Source organism: Dipodomys merriami, unplaced genomic scaffold (assembly GCF_024711535.1).
Source record: "Dipodomys merriami isolate MVZ:Mamm:240054 unplaced genomic scaffold, mDipMer1.0.p SCAF_7, whole genome shotgun sequence".
In the NCBI taxonomy this organism is placed as follows: Eukaryota; Metazoa; Chordata; class Mammalia; order Rodentia; family Heteromyidae; genus Dipodomys; species Dipodomys merriami.
In genome coordinates, this window is record NW_027206290.1 from 18,127,232 (window position 1) to 18,140,811 (window position 13,580).

Genomic DNA, 13,580 nt, shown 5'->3' on the forward strand with positions numbered 1-13,580 from the left:
CTAATAGTGAATCCCTACATCAAAAACATAAACTTTAGTGCATTTACGAAAATGCTAATATTTATTTAACAAAATGAATGTTCGGTTAAGTGAAAATCTTCTATGAAATAATTTCTAAAAATTAAAATAGCTTTTAGTTCATGCTTCCTCTGCCCTTATTTTCCTAGTCAATATTTTCTCTAATCAAAATTCTGTTCTTTAGGTACCAAATCAGGTGAGGAAGAGGAACCTATAACCCAAACAGATATGTCTACAGATCTCTGAAGAGAAAAACCTGTCTAAAACCTTGCAGAAACATGTAAATCAAGTAGTTTGAAGATTACATTTCTCTGGATCCTCAAACCAACAAGAAATAGAAGCACACTTCATATCCAAGATGAAATAAAAAATAACTGAACTTTGTGTTTGGTAATACTCTAAGAAAACCCTTTCAGGAGGCAGAAGGAACAGCGTGAGATGGCGTTAGTGACCATTCAATGCTCAGCCTTCATGGCAGATGCTGCACTGAGGAAAAGAAACAAACTGACCCCAGTGGGGAAGAATCTCCTCTTGCTCTGGACTTGGTACAGGGCAATCAAACTTCAGGCATAAAAATCCCAGATGATTACAATAGCCAGCCCAAATGCCAATTATCAAATATAGAAGAAAAAACTAGGAAAAATGCTTCATTTCTTTAAAAAGTACCTTATTTAACTATGATACATTTATAATGATGTAACAAAATTTCCAAAACTACATTTCAGCAAGTAACAAGCTCCTAAGCCATATTAATATAAATTGTTATCACAGTTCCAAGCAATTCCTTAATTTCTTCCTCCATCATTTTTTACCTTCAAGAAATGAGTTTTCTTGGGTTAGGAATGCAGCTTAGTGGCAGAGAACTTCCCTACCATGCATGAAATCCTGGGTTCGATTCCTCAGTACCATATAAGCAGAAAAAGCCAGAAGTGGCAGTATGGCTCAAGTGGTAGAGTGCTAGCCTTAAGCAAAAGCTCAGGGACAGTGCCCAGGCTCTGAGTTCAAGCCCCAGAACTGGCAAAAAAAAAAAAAGAAAGAAATTAAAAGAAATGAATTTTCTTCACTTTTTATGTGACCAATTTTCCTACTCTTCTACTTATATAAGTTCAACACACATCTCTTTACATCTTCAAATTAAAGAAATAACTAGCAAAAACACACAAAGAAAATAGCAACAAACACAGTATTTTCACAATAAAAAAATAGCAACAAATATTTCAATCTCCACAAACTACATTCATGCCTTTGCTTAGAAACAGTAATCAAAATCAATGGGCCACCCAGTCTTATTTAAGGTTTGACACTGGGAATATAACTGGATAGTGTATTTCAATTGGATTGATATATGAATACTGCTTTCAGAATGCTCTCACTGGCTCCTTCCAATAGCAAACAGTAACTGAAACTGTGATGTCCCTATCTCCTTTCAGTAAGAATTATATAACACTCACTGAATGCATACAGCAGCCCAAGCACCATACTAAAATAAATAAGATATATGAATGGTATCTACCTTCAACAAATGCATAGTCTAATATAAAAAAAGACAACTTACTGTAGTATTACCAGGCCTGGCTCAAAGCTCATGAGATAATATTTGAAATAACCCAACTATATATGCTGACAGTGAAGTCAAAGGGTACTGGCAATTAAGGAAGCAGGATATTGGGGGGACTAACAACACATACTTAGGAACATTAAACTGTAAGTATTAGATATCATACTGGGTTATTCACACAGTTCGAGCATGCTGTCATGGCTGCAATGAAATCATTGTAAACTATGTAACAGGGCTACCTTTTATTCTGCTTGTGGCTGAAGAAAATGGAAAGGCCTCCAAAATAAGGTAGTAAGAGAAAATTGGCAAGTGGGGACAGAGGCTTGGAAAATTACAGACAGAACATGCAAACAATTAATGGGAAATTCATACATTAAAATATTTCTCAGCAACCGGGTATCAGTGGTTCACGCCTGCAATCCTAGCTACTCAGGAGGCTGAGGATCAAAGTTCAAAGCCAGCCCGGGCAGGAAACTCCGTGAGATTCGTATCTCCAAAAAAACCACTAGAAAACCAGAAGTGACACTGTGGTTTAAGCGGCAGAGTGGTCGCCTTGAGCTGAAGAGCTCAGGGGACAGCGCCCAAGCCCAGAGTTCAAGCCCCACGACCAACAACAACAAAAAACTGGAATTGGTGCTGTGGCTCAAGTGGTAGAGCGCTTGCCTTGAGCTGAAGAGCTCAGGGACAGTGCCCAGGCCCAGAGCTCAAGCTCCATGACCAATGCTCAATAGAAAATGTACTCATTAACTTGCTCATGGAACTGTAACCCCTCTGTACAGCATTTTTACAATTAAAAAATACAAACAAATACATACAAATAAATAAAATATTTCTCATCAATAATAAAAACTATAGACATATTCACAACATGGATCAAAAAACATCGAAAAACAGACAAATATAATACATACTTTCAAAGTCTACATACATAATATTTAAGAATGTTAAAAGTGGGGGCAGGAGTGAGGGAGGAAAGGATTATGAGAAAAACAAAGGAGTAGTAACAATGTTTGAAATGTACTCATTACCTTATTCATGTAACTGTAACCTCCTTGTACAGCATCTTTACAAAATAAAATAATTTTTTTAAAAAAGAATGTTAAAAGTAAACCATGCTGACACAACTTCTCAAGGGAAGGCTATTGGAACAGGAAAGAAAAAGGACAAAAAACTTTTGGGATAACAAAATTTTGTACACCTAAATCTAGGTGGTGATTACATATGCGAACATATACATAAATAGTCATTCAACCTTATTCTTTAAGTTTTACATGTCACTAAATGTAAATGCCTACAGAAAGAAAAACTCATACCTATCTGTGTTAGTTTCAATTAAGTCAAATTATATTAAAAGCAGTAACAAACTTCAAAGTAATCAAAACAAAGGTTATTCAACTAGTCAACAAAAATTTCTGTAAAAGTTTAAAGTAAAAATATAGATATTTCTATATTTCAAAAGTTTTATAGGCATTGTTCTTTACAATAATAAATGCTATAAAAATAAGATACTGGCCAGGCCTCAGTGCCTGTTATCATAGCTACCCAGAGATCTGAGGAGGGCAGTTCAAAGCAGGCCCAGGCAGAAAAGTCCCTGAGACTCTTATGTCCAATTATCAACTAAAAAGCTGAAAGTGGAGCTCTGTTTCAAGTGGCAGAGCATTAGCCTTGAGCAAAAAAACAAAGACAGTGTCCAGGCACTGAATTCAAGCTGTAGAACAGACACAAAAATAAGTAAGTAAACAAACAAACTCTTCTTGAAGAAAATGAAAGTTTACCATTAACCAAAATAAAATATTTTTTTTCTATATAGCAGTATTTACCACACAAGACAAGAGCATCACAAATTCAAAGCTGGTCTGGGAAAAGTTGTCAAGACACTCTTCAAAAACAAACCAGGAATGACAACACACACCAGCTACTTGGAAGGCAGAGGTTGTGGTCTGAAGCTTTTGCCAAGCAAGAGTACAAGACTCTATCAGAAACAAACTAAAGCAAAAGGGTTAGGGGCACGGCTCAAGCTGTACAGTGCTTGCCCTAAGTTCAATCCCAGGACCACCATCAAAACAAAAGAAACAAAAACATCAACCAATTTATGACAATAAAACATATATGGTAAAAGTAGAAAAACTAATTTAATTGTAATTTTATCAATACATTCTTTTTTAATTCTATTTACATTCCAAACCATTATTCACTAATTAGAAACAATTTTTAGCATTTCTACAGCTTATAATTACAGAAAAGTACTTCCATATACCAAGCCAAAAATTAAAATTTAAATCACAATTTAGTTTTTTTAAAGTTAATGGTCTTTAGAAAGCTAATCAGAACACTACATTAGAAAAGTTCTTCAATAGAAATATCCACAAGAAAAACGTTTTTAGCCGGGGACCGGTAGTTAACACCTGTAATCCTAGCTGCTCAGGAGGCTGAGATCTGAGGATCATGGTTCAAAGCCAGCCTGGGCAGAAAAGTCTGTGAGACTTTTTTTTTTTTTTTTGGGGGGGGGGTCTGGTTGTGGGGCCTGAACTCTGTGCCTGGGCGCTGTCCCTCAGCTCTTCAGCTCAAGGCTAGCGCTCTACCACTTGAGCCACAGCGCCACTTCCGGCTGTTTTCTTTTTGCTTATGTGGTGCTGAGGAATCAAACCCAGGGCCTCATGCATGTAAGGCAAGCGCTCTACCACTGAGCCACCTTCCCAGCCCCAGCCACCTTCCCAGCCCCTGTGAGACTCTTATCTCCAATAAACCACTAGAAAACGGGAAGTGGTGCTGTGGCTCAAGCGGCAGAGCACTTGCCTTGAGCTAAAGAGCTCAAGGACAGCGCTGAAGCCCAGAGTTCAAGCCCCACAACCAACAAAAAGAAAAAGAAAAAAAAATTTTAAATGTATAGTTATGAATGCTATATTAACAGAAATAAGTCCTAACTTGGAAAATTTTGTTAACAGAACATAGAAGTAAAAATCATAAAAGTGAAGAGTGCTCATATAATACATCAACTTAGGAGAACAATGAAACAGTCCCACATATCTTGTACTAAACTGGTGAGTTCAGTTACATCAACTAGTTACATACTAGTCGTTAGAAATTTGTACGTTAGGGCTGGGAAGGCGGCTCATGGTAGAGTGCTTGCCTTGCATGCATGAGGCCCTGGGTTCAGTTCCTCAGCACCACATAAGCAGAAAAAGCCGGAGGTGGCGCTGTGGCTCAAGTGGTAGTGCACTAACCTTGAGCCGAAGAGCTGGGGGACAGCGCACAGGCCCAGAGTTCAGGCCCCACCACCAACCAAAAAAAAAAAAAAAAGAAAGAAAGAAAAGAAAAGAAAAGAAAAGAAAAGAAAAGAAAAGAAACCTGTATGTTATAAATAACTCAACATAAAAGGAATCTCATGGAGTTATTTTACTTCTATCAAAGCAACTTTATCAAAACGCTAATTCACACTAAAACTTTTACTAAATCTTTGACTCTAAACTTGAAGTCACATGTCTAAAACATAAGTTTACCAAAAAAAAAACCCTAAGTTTATTTCTACCTTGTGATATTCAACAAAATAGTCTTCTACTTACCTAGATTTTGTCTTATTAACATCTCGATGCAAGAACAATCTCATCCGAAATTAAATCAAACCTGAAAAAACATATGTAAAAATCCATCATTTAGTTTTTAGTTTCAGGTATGAATTCTTTCAGTTACAAACACACTATTCTTTTAGTGTACAATTTACAAGTCAAATACTTTCTTGATAAAACAACTGAGAAAATATTCAACTAAGCTATGACCGTTTTAACTTTCAGGAAACTATTGCTAACCCCAGTATCATTTTTTTAAGGAACAATACTATATTTAAATGAGAAACATTGTAGATCTCATTTAAAACTGTCACAACAACTTCCTTTGCTTTATTCAAAAATACTAACATTGTAGTTCTCTTTTTAAAATTTTAAAGTAACTTCTTTTTATTAATTTTACTATTTGGCAATGACAATAGTTAACATCTGTGGGAAGTTGTTTCAAAAACCCACAAATCCACAGGTGGAAAAGACCCTTATACAAAACAGCATGTTTTTCCAGATAACTTTTCTCTATATACTTGTATACCATCTCTAGATTGACTATAGTACCTAATACAATGCAAATATTATGTAAATAAGGTGTTATATTGTTTAGAAATCAACACGTCTATACATGTTTAATATGGCCACAACCCATGAATAGAAAAGGCTTACTATATTTATTAATAAAAGTTACTTCTAAGTCAATGTTCATCTAATTAAAATTTTATATCATACCAAAAATATACAAAAACTGAAGACAAAACATGAGTGGCCTAAAAGACTATACAATGACTACTACTAGTAGTAATAGTAATATCTAACACTAAGAACTCACAAAATGCTAAGTACCATTATTCTAGAGATAACATTTTGATGCTCTCTTGCTTTGATTTAATCTTCAATCTAGTGTATATAACTCCTTCAATAATCTACTGAAAATGTTGTCAAAAACCTTATACTACCGCATTTCAAATTCTGAAAAATCACTACATCTTATCCCCAAAACTACATTATCTCCTATTTAAGTCAACCTATTATTCTGAATTTTTTATGCTTACAAAATGGCACCACTATAATTACTTCAATTCTCAGCCTAGTTTAAGCTTTAAAACTTATACTATAGATAACTTTTAAAACTTACACTATCACCTCAAATCTGTCCTTTCCAAACTATAAGTAATCATTTTACAATGGTCATCTTGAACCTATCAGCATTTTCTCATTCATTGAATGTTTACACCACACTAAACTGTACTGCACTTCCCACAGCTATGGCTCCCAGCTTTCATAGCTTTCCACATGGCAAGTCATATCTACCTATCTCTTTACTTTTGATAATGCCTTTTTATTTACATGATTATAATACTGTAATATTCCTTCACTATTTTATCAGTCACTCTGGTAGAGCCTTATTTCCTTCAACTGTGTAAAAAGTATGTGTTAAGTTACTACATAAAACTAAATCTGAAGTCATTGGTTTTACCGTGTATTTTCTAAACTATACTGCAGACACTGTAGACAAGAATTTTCATTTGTTTCATTTCAGCACGTGTGAGGTAAATTAAGAAATTTAAATTTTCTTTTGTATCCAAAAATGTATTTGGAATATAGAAGTCAAGCAAAACACAGGCTACTTAATTTACATCTCTAAGAACTGAAAAACCTTGAAATATCTGGTTATTTCATAAATAAAACCTGACAAAAATCAGACCAGTGCAATGGTCTGTTGAGTGAATGAAAAACTGTTCTGATTATTAGTACCAAGATTTTTCCCCTAAACATTTCCAATCCTGAAAAAAAAAATTGTGAACAAGAAAACCTACACTAATTTAAGTACTAGCCTTACAAAGAAAATGGAAGAAAGACAAATATTATTTTAGTACTAATGTTAATGATTTAGCTGGGTACTGGTACCTCAGACCTGTAATTCTAGTTACTCAGGAGGCTAAGTTACCAGGTCAAACAACTCTGTGAGACTTATATCTCCAATTAACCGGCAAAAACCTGGAAGTGGAACTGTGGCTCAAGTGGCAGCAAGCCAGTCTTAAGGGAAAAAAAGCTAAGCAACAACACCCTGCTGAGTTGAAGCCCTGGTTGCAGCAAGTCTACTGGTAAGTATGATAAGCTAAAAGAAATGGCCTGCCAGGCACTGGTGGCTCATGCCTGTAATCCTAGCTACTGAGGAGGCTGAGATATGAGGATCACAGTTCAAAGCCAGCCCGGGCAGAAAAGTCTGTGAGACTCTTACCTCCAATTAACCACTAGAAAGCCGGAAGTGGTGCTGTGGTTCAAGGGGTAGAATGCTCGCCTTGAGCTGAAGAGCTCAGGGACAGCGCCCAAGCCGACCCAAAAAGAAAAAAAAAAATGGCCCAACAAAGATATTTACATCCTAATTCCTGAATTCTACATGGGGGATGGAGAGGTTTTTGCAAATACAATTAATAAAATCTGAGAGGAAAAGATTAACCTGGATTATCTGGTGGGCCCTAAATGCAAGCACACATAACCTCGTAAGAAAGTAACAGGAAATCTGACTACACATAAAACAGAAGGCAATGATGAAAATTGATAAAGATCTGAAAATGCTGGTCTCAAAGACTGGAAAGATACGGCCAAAGTCAGAAATACCAGCAGCTAGTAGGATGAAGAAAAAGGAATGCCTCCAGAGGAAGAATAGTTGTGAATTTTGGTCCTGTAAAAATTATTATTTTAGACTTCAAGTTCTCAAGGAAATGAATTAATAGCATCTCTACATAAAATGTATAATGAACTGAACAACTATATTCCTCCCTCTAAAATTCATACATTGGAGCCAAACTAAATTTAACAGTACTCAGAGAAAGGACATTTCAGGAGGCAAACAAATTCAATGAGGTCATAGGAGGCTATAATCTCACTTGTGTCCTTATGGCAGGCATACAAGGAAGAAAGGCTATCTTCGAGGAGAGAGGCCTCAGGAGGAAGAAAGGCTATCTTCGAGGAGAGAGGCCTCAGGAGAAAAAAATCTGCACATTTTCATGAAATTCCTACCTTCAGAATTATGAACAAATTTCTGTTGTTTCAGACACCTATACTGGGGCACTTTAGTATGGAAGCCTGAACAGAGTAGTACACAAAGGACCTAACACGGTTACACAGCCACATAAATGTATTTCACTATACACCTAAATCCTTTACCAATGGTAATTTTTGCTATGTACACCAAAACATAAAAATATATACAAGCACCACATACACACATTACAAACTGCAACTTCAATTGCTTAAGTTTTTTATCTTGCTCTGCTCATGATTATACCTCAAAATCTGAGGAAATGTAACTATATTTGTCCACCAAAAACCAAGCCAGCACATCTAAATTTTTTTAATTTTTTTTTTTTTTTTTGGGTCCGGTTGTGGGGCTTGAACTCTGGGCCTGGGCACTGTCCCTCAGCTCTTCAGCTCAAGGCTAGCACTCTACCACTTGCGCCACAGCGCCACTTCCGGCTTTTTTCTTATGTGGTGCTGAGGAATCGAACCCAGGGCCTTGAGCATGCAAGGCAAGTGCTCTACCACTGAGCCACCTTCCCAGCCCAATTTTTTTAATTTTTTAATTAACAAATAATTACACATATATAGGGCAAAATGTAAAGGATTTATATTGTGGTGTAATTAAGAAATTTATCACTTCACAGGCTGTGTTGTGTGAGTGTGTGTGTGTGTGAGAGAGAGAGAGAGAGAGAGAGAGAGAGAGAGAGAGAGAGAGAAAGCATTTAAGATCTATTATTAGCATTTTAGGCAAATGTTCCTCCACTTAAGCCAGGCCCTACTCTGATTTTTTTTGGGGGGTGGGGAGTCCGGTTGTGGGGGCCTGAACTCTGGGCCTGGGCACTGTCCCCTAGCTCTTCAGCTCAAGGCTAGCACTCTACGACTTGAGCCAGTGCCACTTCTGGCTTTTTTCTTTTGCTTATGTGGTGCTGAGGAATTGAACCCAGGGCCTCATGCATGCAAGGCAAGCACTCTACCATTGAGCCACCTTCCCAGCCCCTCTGATCATTTTTGAAATATGCAATACATTATTTGTTACTGATGCCATTCTGTGTAACAGACTATGCAAGCTTCTTTCTCCTAATGACATTTCATACTCTTTAATCACACAGTTCCATTGCTTGTCTCTAGTTAAACTAAGGTAAACAATCCCCTCCAATGGGCTTGAACTCAGGGCTTGGGCGCTGTCCCTGAGCTTTTTCACCCAAAGCTAGCACTCTACCACTTCGAGCCATAGTGCCACTTCCATTTTTTCTGGTGTTTAATTGGAGAGAAGAATCTCACAGGCTTTTCTGCTCCAGGTGGCTTAGAATCCCAATCCTCCTGAGTAGCTAGGATTGCACTATGAGCCACTGGCACCTGGCTAAGATTCTTCATAAGTTATACAGTGTTATCTCAAATGTTATCTCCTTCTTAACCATAACAGTATTTCGTTGTGCACATACACACTTTCTTTACCTAAATATCTAAAGATAGGCAGTTGGGCTGCTTTCATGACTTAATTATTGTAAACAGTGCTACAGGAACACCGGGTTGCAGGCATACCTACTCCAATTCTTCTGGAAATATATCCAGAAGTGGGATTCCTGAATCATATTGGTAATTCTATCCCATGTTGTTTTTCATAATGACTATTAATTTACATTTCTACCACCAGTTCACAGGGCTACCCTTTTCTCCACACCATTACCAACCTGTTATCTTTCAGCTTTTTTGGGGGGCTGGGGGGTAAGGGGAAGGGGACAGTACTGGAGCTTGAACTCAGGGCCTGGATAGTCTCTCTTCATGCTTTTTTGCTCAAAGCTAGAGCTCTACCATTTGAACCACAGCTCCACTTTTGGCTATTTGGTAGCTAATTGGAGATAAGAGTCACACAAACTTTCCTGCCCAAGTTGGCTTGGAATAACGATCCTCAGATCTCAGATCCTGAGCAGGTAGGACTCCAGGTATGGGCCACTGGTGCCCAGCTAAAATGTATTTTTTTATTTTAATTTTAATTTTTTGTATTATAAAGGTATATACAGAGGGGTTACAGTTACATGCCAGGTTATGAATACATTTCTTTTTGAATTATGTCACCCATTCCCTCTAAAACATATTTTTTGAAGATCTTAAAGGAAATTTGATAGAAAGTACTTTTAAATACATACCTTAAAAGTATAACTGGAAGCTAAGTAATCACTATGAAGGGGTCCCAGAAAAGAGAACACGCAAAAACAGCTGGTCAGCTGGTTTTGCCTTAGTGGGATTTTAAGTCTATCATGAAAACAACAGACAAGTTCCAATTAAGTACTACAATATATCTGAACTATACTATTTATTGAAACAAATTTCAGGAAATGGAAATATGGTTTTTGAGTTTGTCTTTTTAAGGTGGACAAAAGATGCAGAAAGGGAGGGAGGAAGGGTGAACAAATGCAGTCATGGGATTCAATATATTCTATGTGAGAAATGAACTATTCAACTTGTGGGCAGGGACAGGATGGGGAAACTGGGGAAAAGCAAAGGAAGGGGTGACACTGTCCAAAAAGGATTGTACTCATTACTTATAAAATGATTAACCCTCTGTTCAACACCCTAATAACAATAAAATTATATTTTAAAAATAGTGTTATGGTCATCGACACAAAGTCACGAGGAGCAGGAGGAAAAAAAATGAAATGTAAATGCTATCATGGAACAAAAAAAGGATGCTAAATTGGAACACTTAAATAAAAAAAAAAAACCACTAAAGAAATCTAGGCCAGGTGCTAGTGGTTCAAAACTGTAATACCAGATACTCAAAAGGTTGAAATCTAGAGGTCTGAGGTTCAAAGACAGCCTTGGCAGAAAATTTGGAGATTAAATCTCCAAATTAATCAGCGAAGAGCTGGACTGATGTGGCTCAAGTGATAGAGTATAGTGGAGCAAGCTAGCCCAGCAAGTGAAAGATTCTAAATTCAAACCCTGGTAGCATAGCGCACACACACACATTCTCTACTAAGGAAATCTGAATCAACTACGGTAGTAGTTAATAGTACTTTGGCAGCACTAGTTCACTAATTGTAACAAATGTACCATAATAATGTAAGATAATAGCATTCAGGAAAAATAAGGAAACATAAGAACATTAAATTGTCCTCAAATTTTCTGTAAATTTACAATGTTTACACTGAAGAGTCAAAAGTATTTTGGAAAATTAAACAATGACATTTCAGAACAGGCTTCAGAGTTAATTTAAGAATTTCATATGCATGTAGAAATTAAACACCTCACTTTTATTTTTTTTTTTAAAGATAAGAGAGTAGGGGTTGACTCAAATTCTCACCATGTAGTCCAAGCAGGCTTCAAACTCATGATCTTCCTGCCTCCATCTCCTTAATGCTGGGATTATAGTAATGTACCACAACATATGGCCAAACAGTTCATTCTTAACAAAAATAGTGGGTCAGAAAATAAACTACTTGAGAATTTAGAAAATAGATGAATACAAATGAAAATTAAATAATATACCAAAGTTTGTGGTATACAACAAAAGCAGTACTAAAAGCTTACACTGAAGTAGAAGCCAACTCAAATCAACAACCTAAGCTTACATTTCAAACAACCAGAAAAAGAATTAAACCAAAAGTTAGCACAAGAAAGGAAAGGACAAAGATTAAGGCACATATAAATAAAAATGATAAACCAAATTGACAAACCCGGGCTGGGAAGGTGGCTCAGTGGTAGAGTGCTTGCCTTGCATGCATGAGGTCCTGGGTTCAATTCCTCAGCACCACATAAGCAAAAAAGAAAAAAACCAGAAGTGGCGCTGTGGCTCAAGTGGTAGAGCGCTAGCCTTGAGCTGAACTGCTGAAGGACAGCGTCCAGGCCGAGAGTTCAGGCCCCACGATCAGACCAAAAAAACAAAAAAACAAACAAATTGACAAACCCTTAGAAAATGAAGAAGACAACTAAAATCAGAAATGAAAGAGGGAACACTATAACCAATGCCAAAAATATATGAGAATGTTATGAACAAGTAAACATCACCAATTGGAAAACCTAAACAAAATGGATATATTCCTAACAACATAAAACTACCAAAACTGAATCATAAAATTAATAAATTAAACTGAACAACTGAATAATCAAAGGAAATTGGATGTGATAATACAAAAACAAACAATAACCCTTCCTAACAAATACCCAGGACTAAATGGTTTCTATAGAGAATTCTATCAAATACAAAGAATTACACTAAGCACCTTCAAATTCTTCCAAAGAATTAAAGAAATACTTCAAATTAATTCTATGAGATTAACATCATTCTGACTACAAAACCAAACAGGAAAAAAAAAACCTACAAGAAGAAAACTATGGTTCAGTGTCTTTGACAAATGATGCAAAAATCCTCAAAAAAAAAATCAACGAAACAAATCTATCAGCATTTTAAAAGGATTATACACAGTAGCCAAGAGGGTCTTACTCCAGGAAGGCAAGGATAATTCAACATACAAAAGCAATCAACATCATCAGTCCATTAATAATATGAAGGGGAAAAATAAATCCCATCACTATCTGTTGATGCACACAAAAAATGACAAAATATAACACCATTTTATCGTTAAACCACTTAACACTGTAAAAATAAAAGGAAATAACTTTAACATAATGAAAGGCCCACAAGTTAGGCAAACATATATTCATTTATTTTTATATATTCAAAGGCAAAAGAAAGCTTTTCTTCTATGAAAAGAAAAAGGTAAAAATGCCCACTAACCATTTCAATTAAAAACAATACTAAAAGTTCTAACCACAATTTGGCATTCACAATTTGGAAAGGAGAAAATAAAATTATGTTTACAAATGATATAATCGTACATGAAGAAAATCCTAAATAGTCCACACAAGAAACAGTTAAAGAAATGAATTAAAACACAACAAAAATGCAATAAAAATGACCAATCCAGAAAAAAGGAAATAATTAATTTAAAATAGCATCCAATAAAAATAAAGTACTTAGGATTTAACCCAAGAAAGCGAAATATTTGTACTACAAAAATTTATGTACTGAAATAAAGACATGAAAAAACAGATATATCCTACATTCAAGGATTCAAAGACTTAATATAGTTGTCAATCTCAAGATGTCAAAGCAATCTACAGATCAATGCAATGACTATCCAAATCCCATGAGAGTTTCCTCATTAATAGGAAAACCCATCCTTAAATTCATTTCAAGGGACCTAAAACCTCCTAGAAAAAAAACATAGGGGAAAGAATTCCTGGATATGATACCAAAGGACAACGAAAGACAATACTAACAAATAGGACTATATCAAACTTTAAAACTTCTGAACATCAATGGAAATAGTCAACAGAGTAAAATGACAACTTATGGAACGGAAAAAAATATTTGTAAACCATGTGTCTGATAAGGAGTTAGTATTCAACATTATTAGGGT

General features: G+C 36.0%; 1 protein-coding gene across 7 annotated transcripts in view; it reads right to left on the minus strand.

The window, feature by feature from the left end:
- Positions 1–13,580, minus strand: part of Znf644 (zinc finger protein 644) — a 76,746-nt gene that overhangs the window by 46,377 nt on the left and 16,789 nt on the right. For 5 of the 7 annotated variants that reach the window (XM_070007626.1, XM_070007623.1, XM_070007625.1 and 2 more), the window contains one exon: positions 5,140–5,200. In XM_070007626.1, coding sequence (XP_069863727.1) covers positions 5,140–5,183 — 44 coding nt within the window. In that variant the 5' untranslated portion in view covers positions 5,184–5,200. Of the gene's footprint in view, positions 1–2,604; positions 2,640–5,139; positions 5,201–10,304; positions 10,435–13,580 lie in introns of those variants that run through there. The other 2 variants (XM_070007627.1, XM_070007628.1) reach the window with 2 other exon arrangements.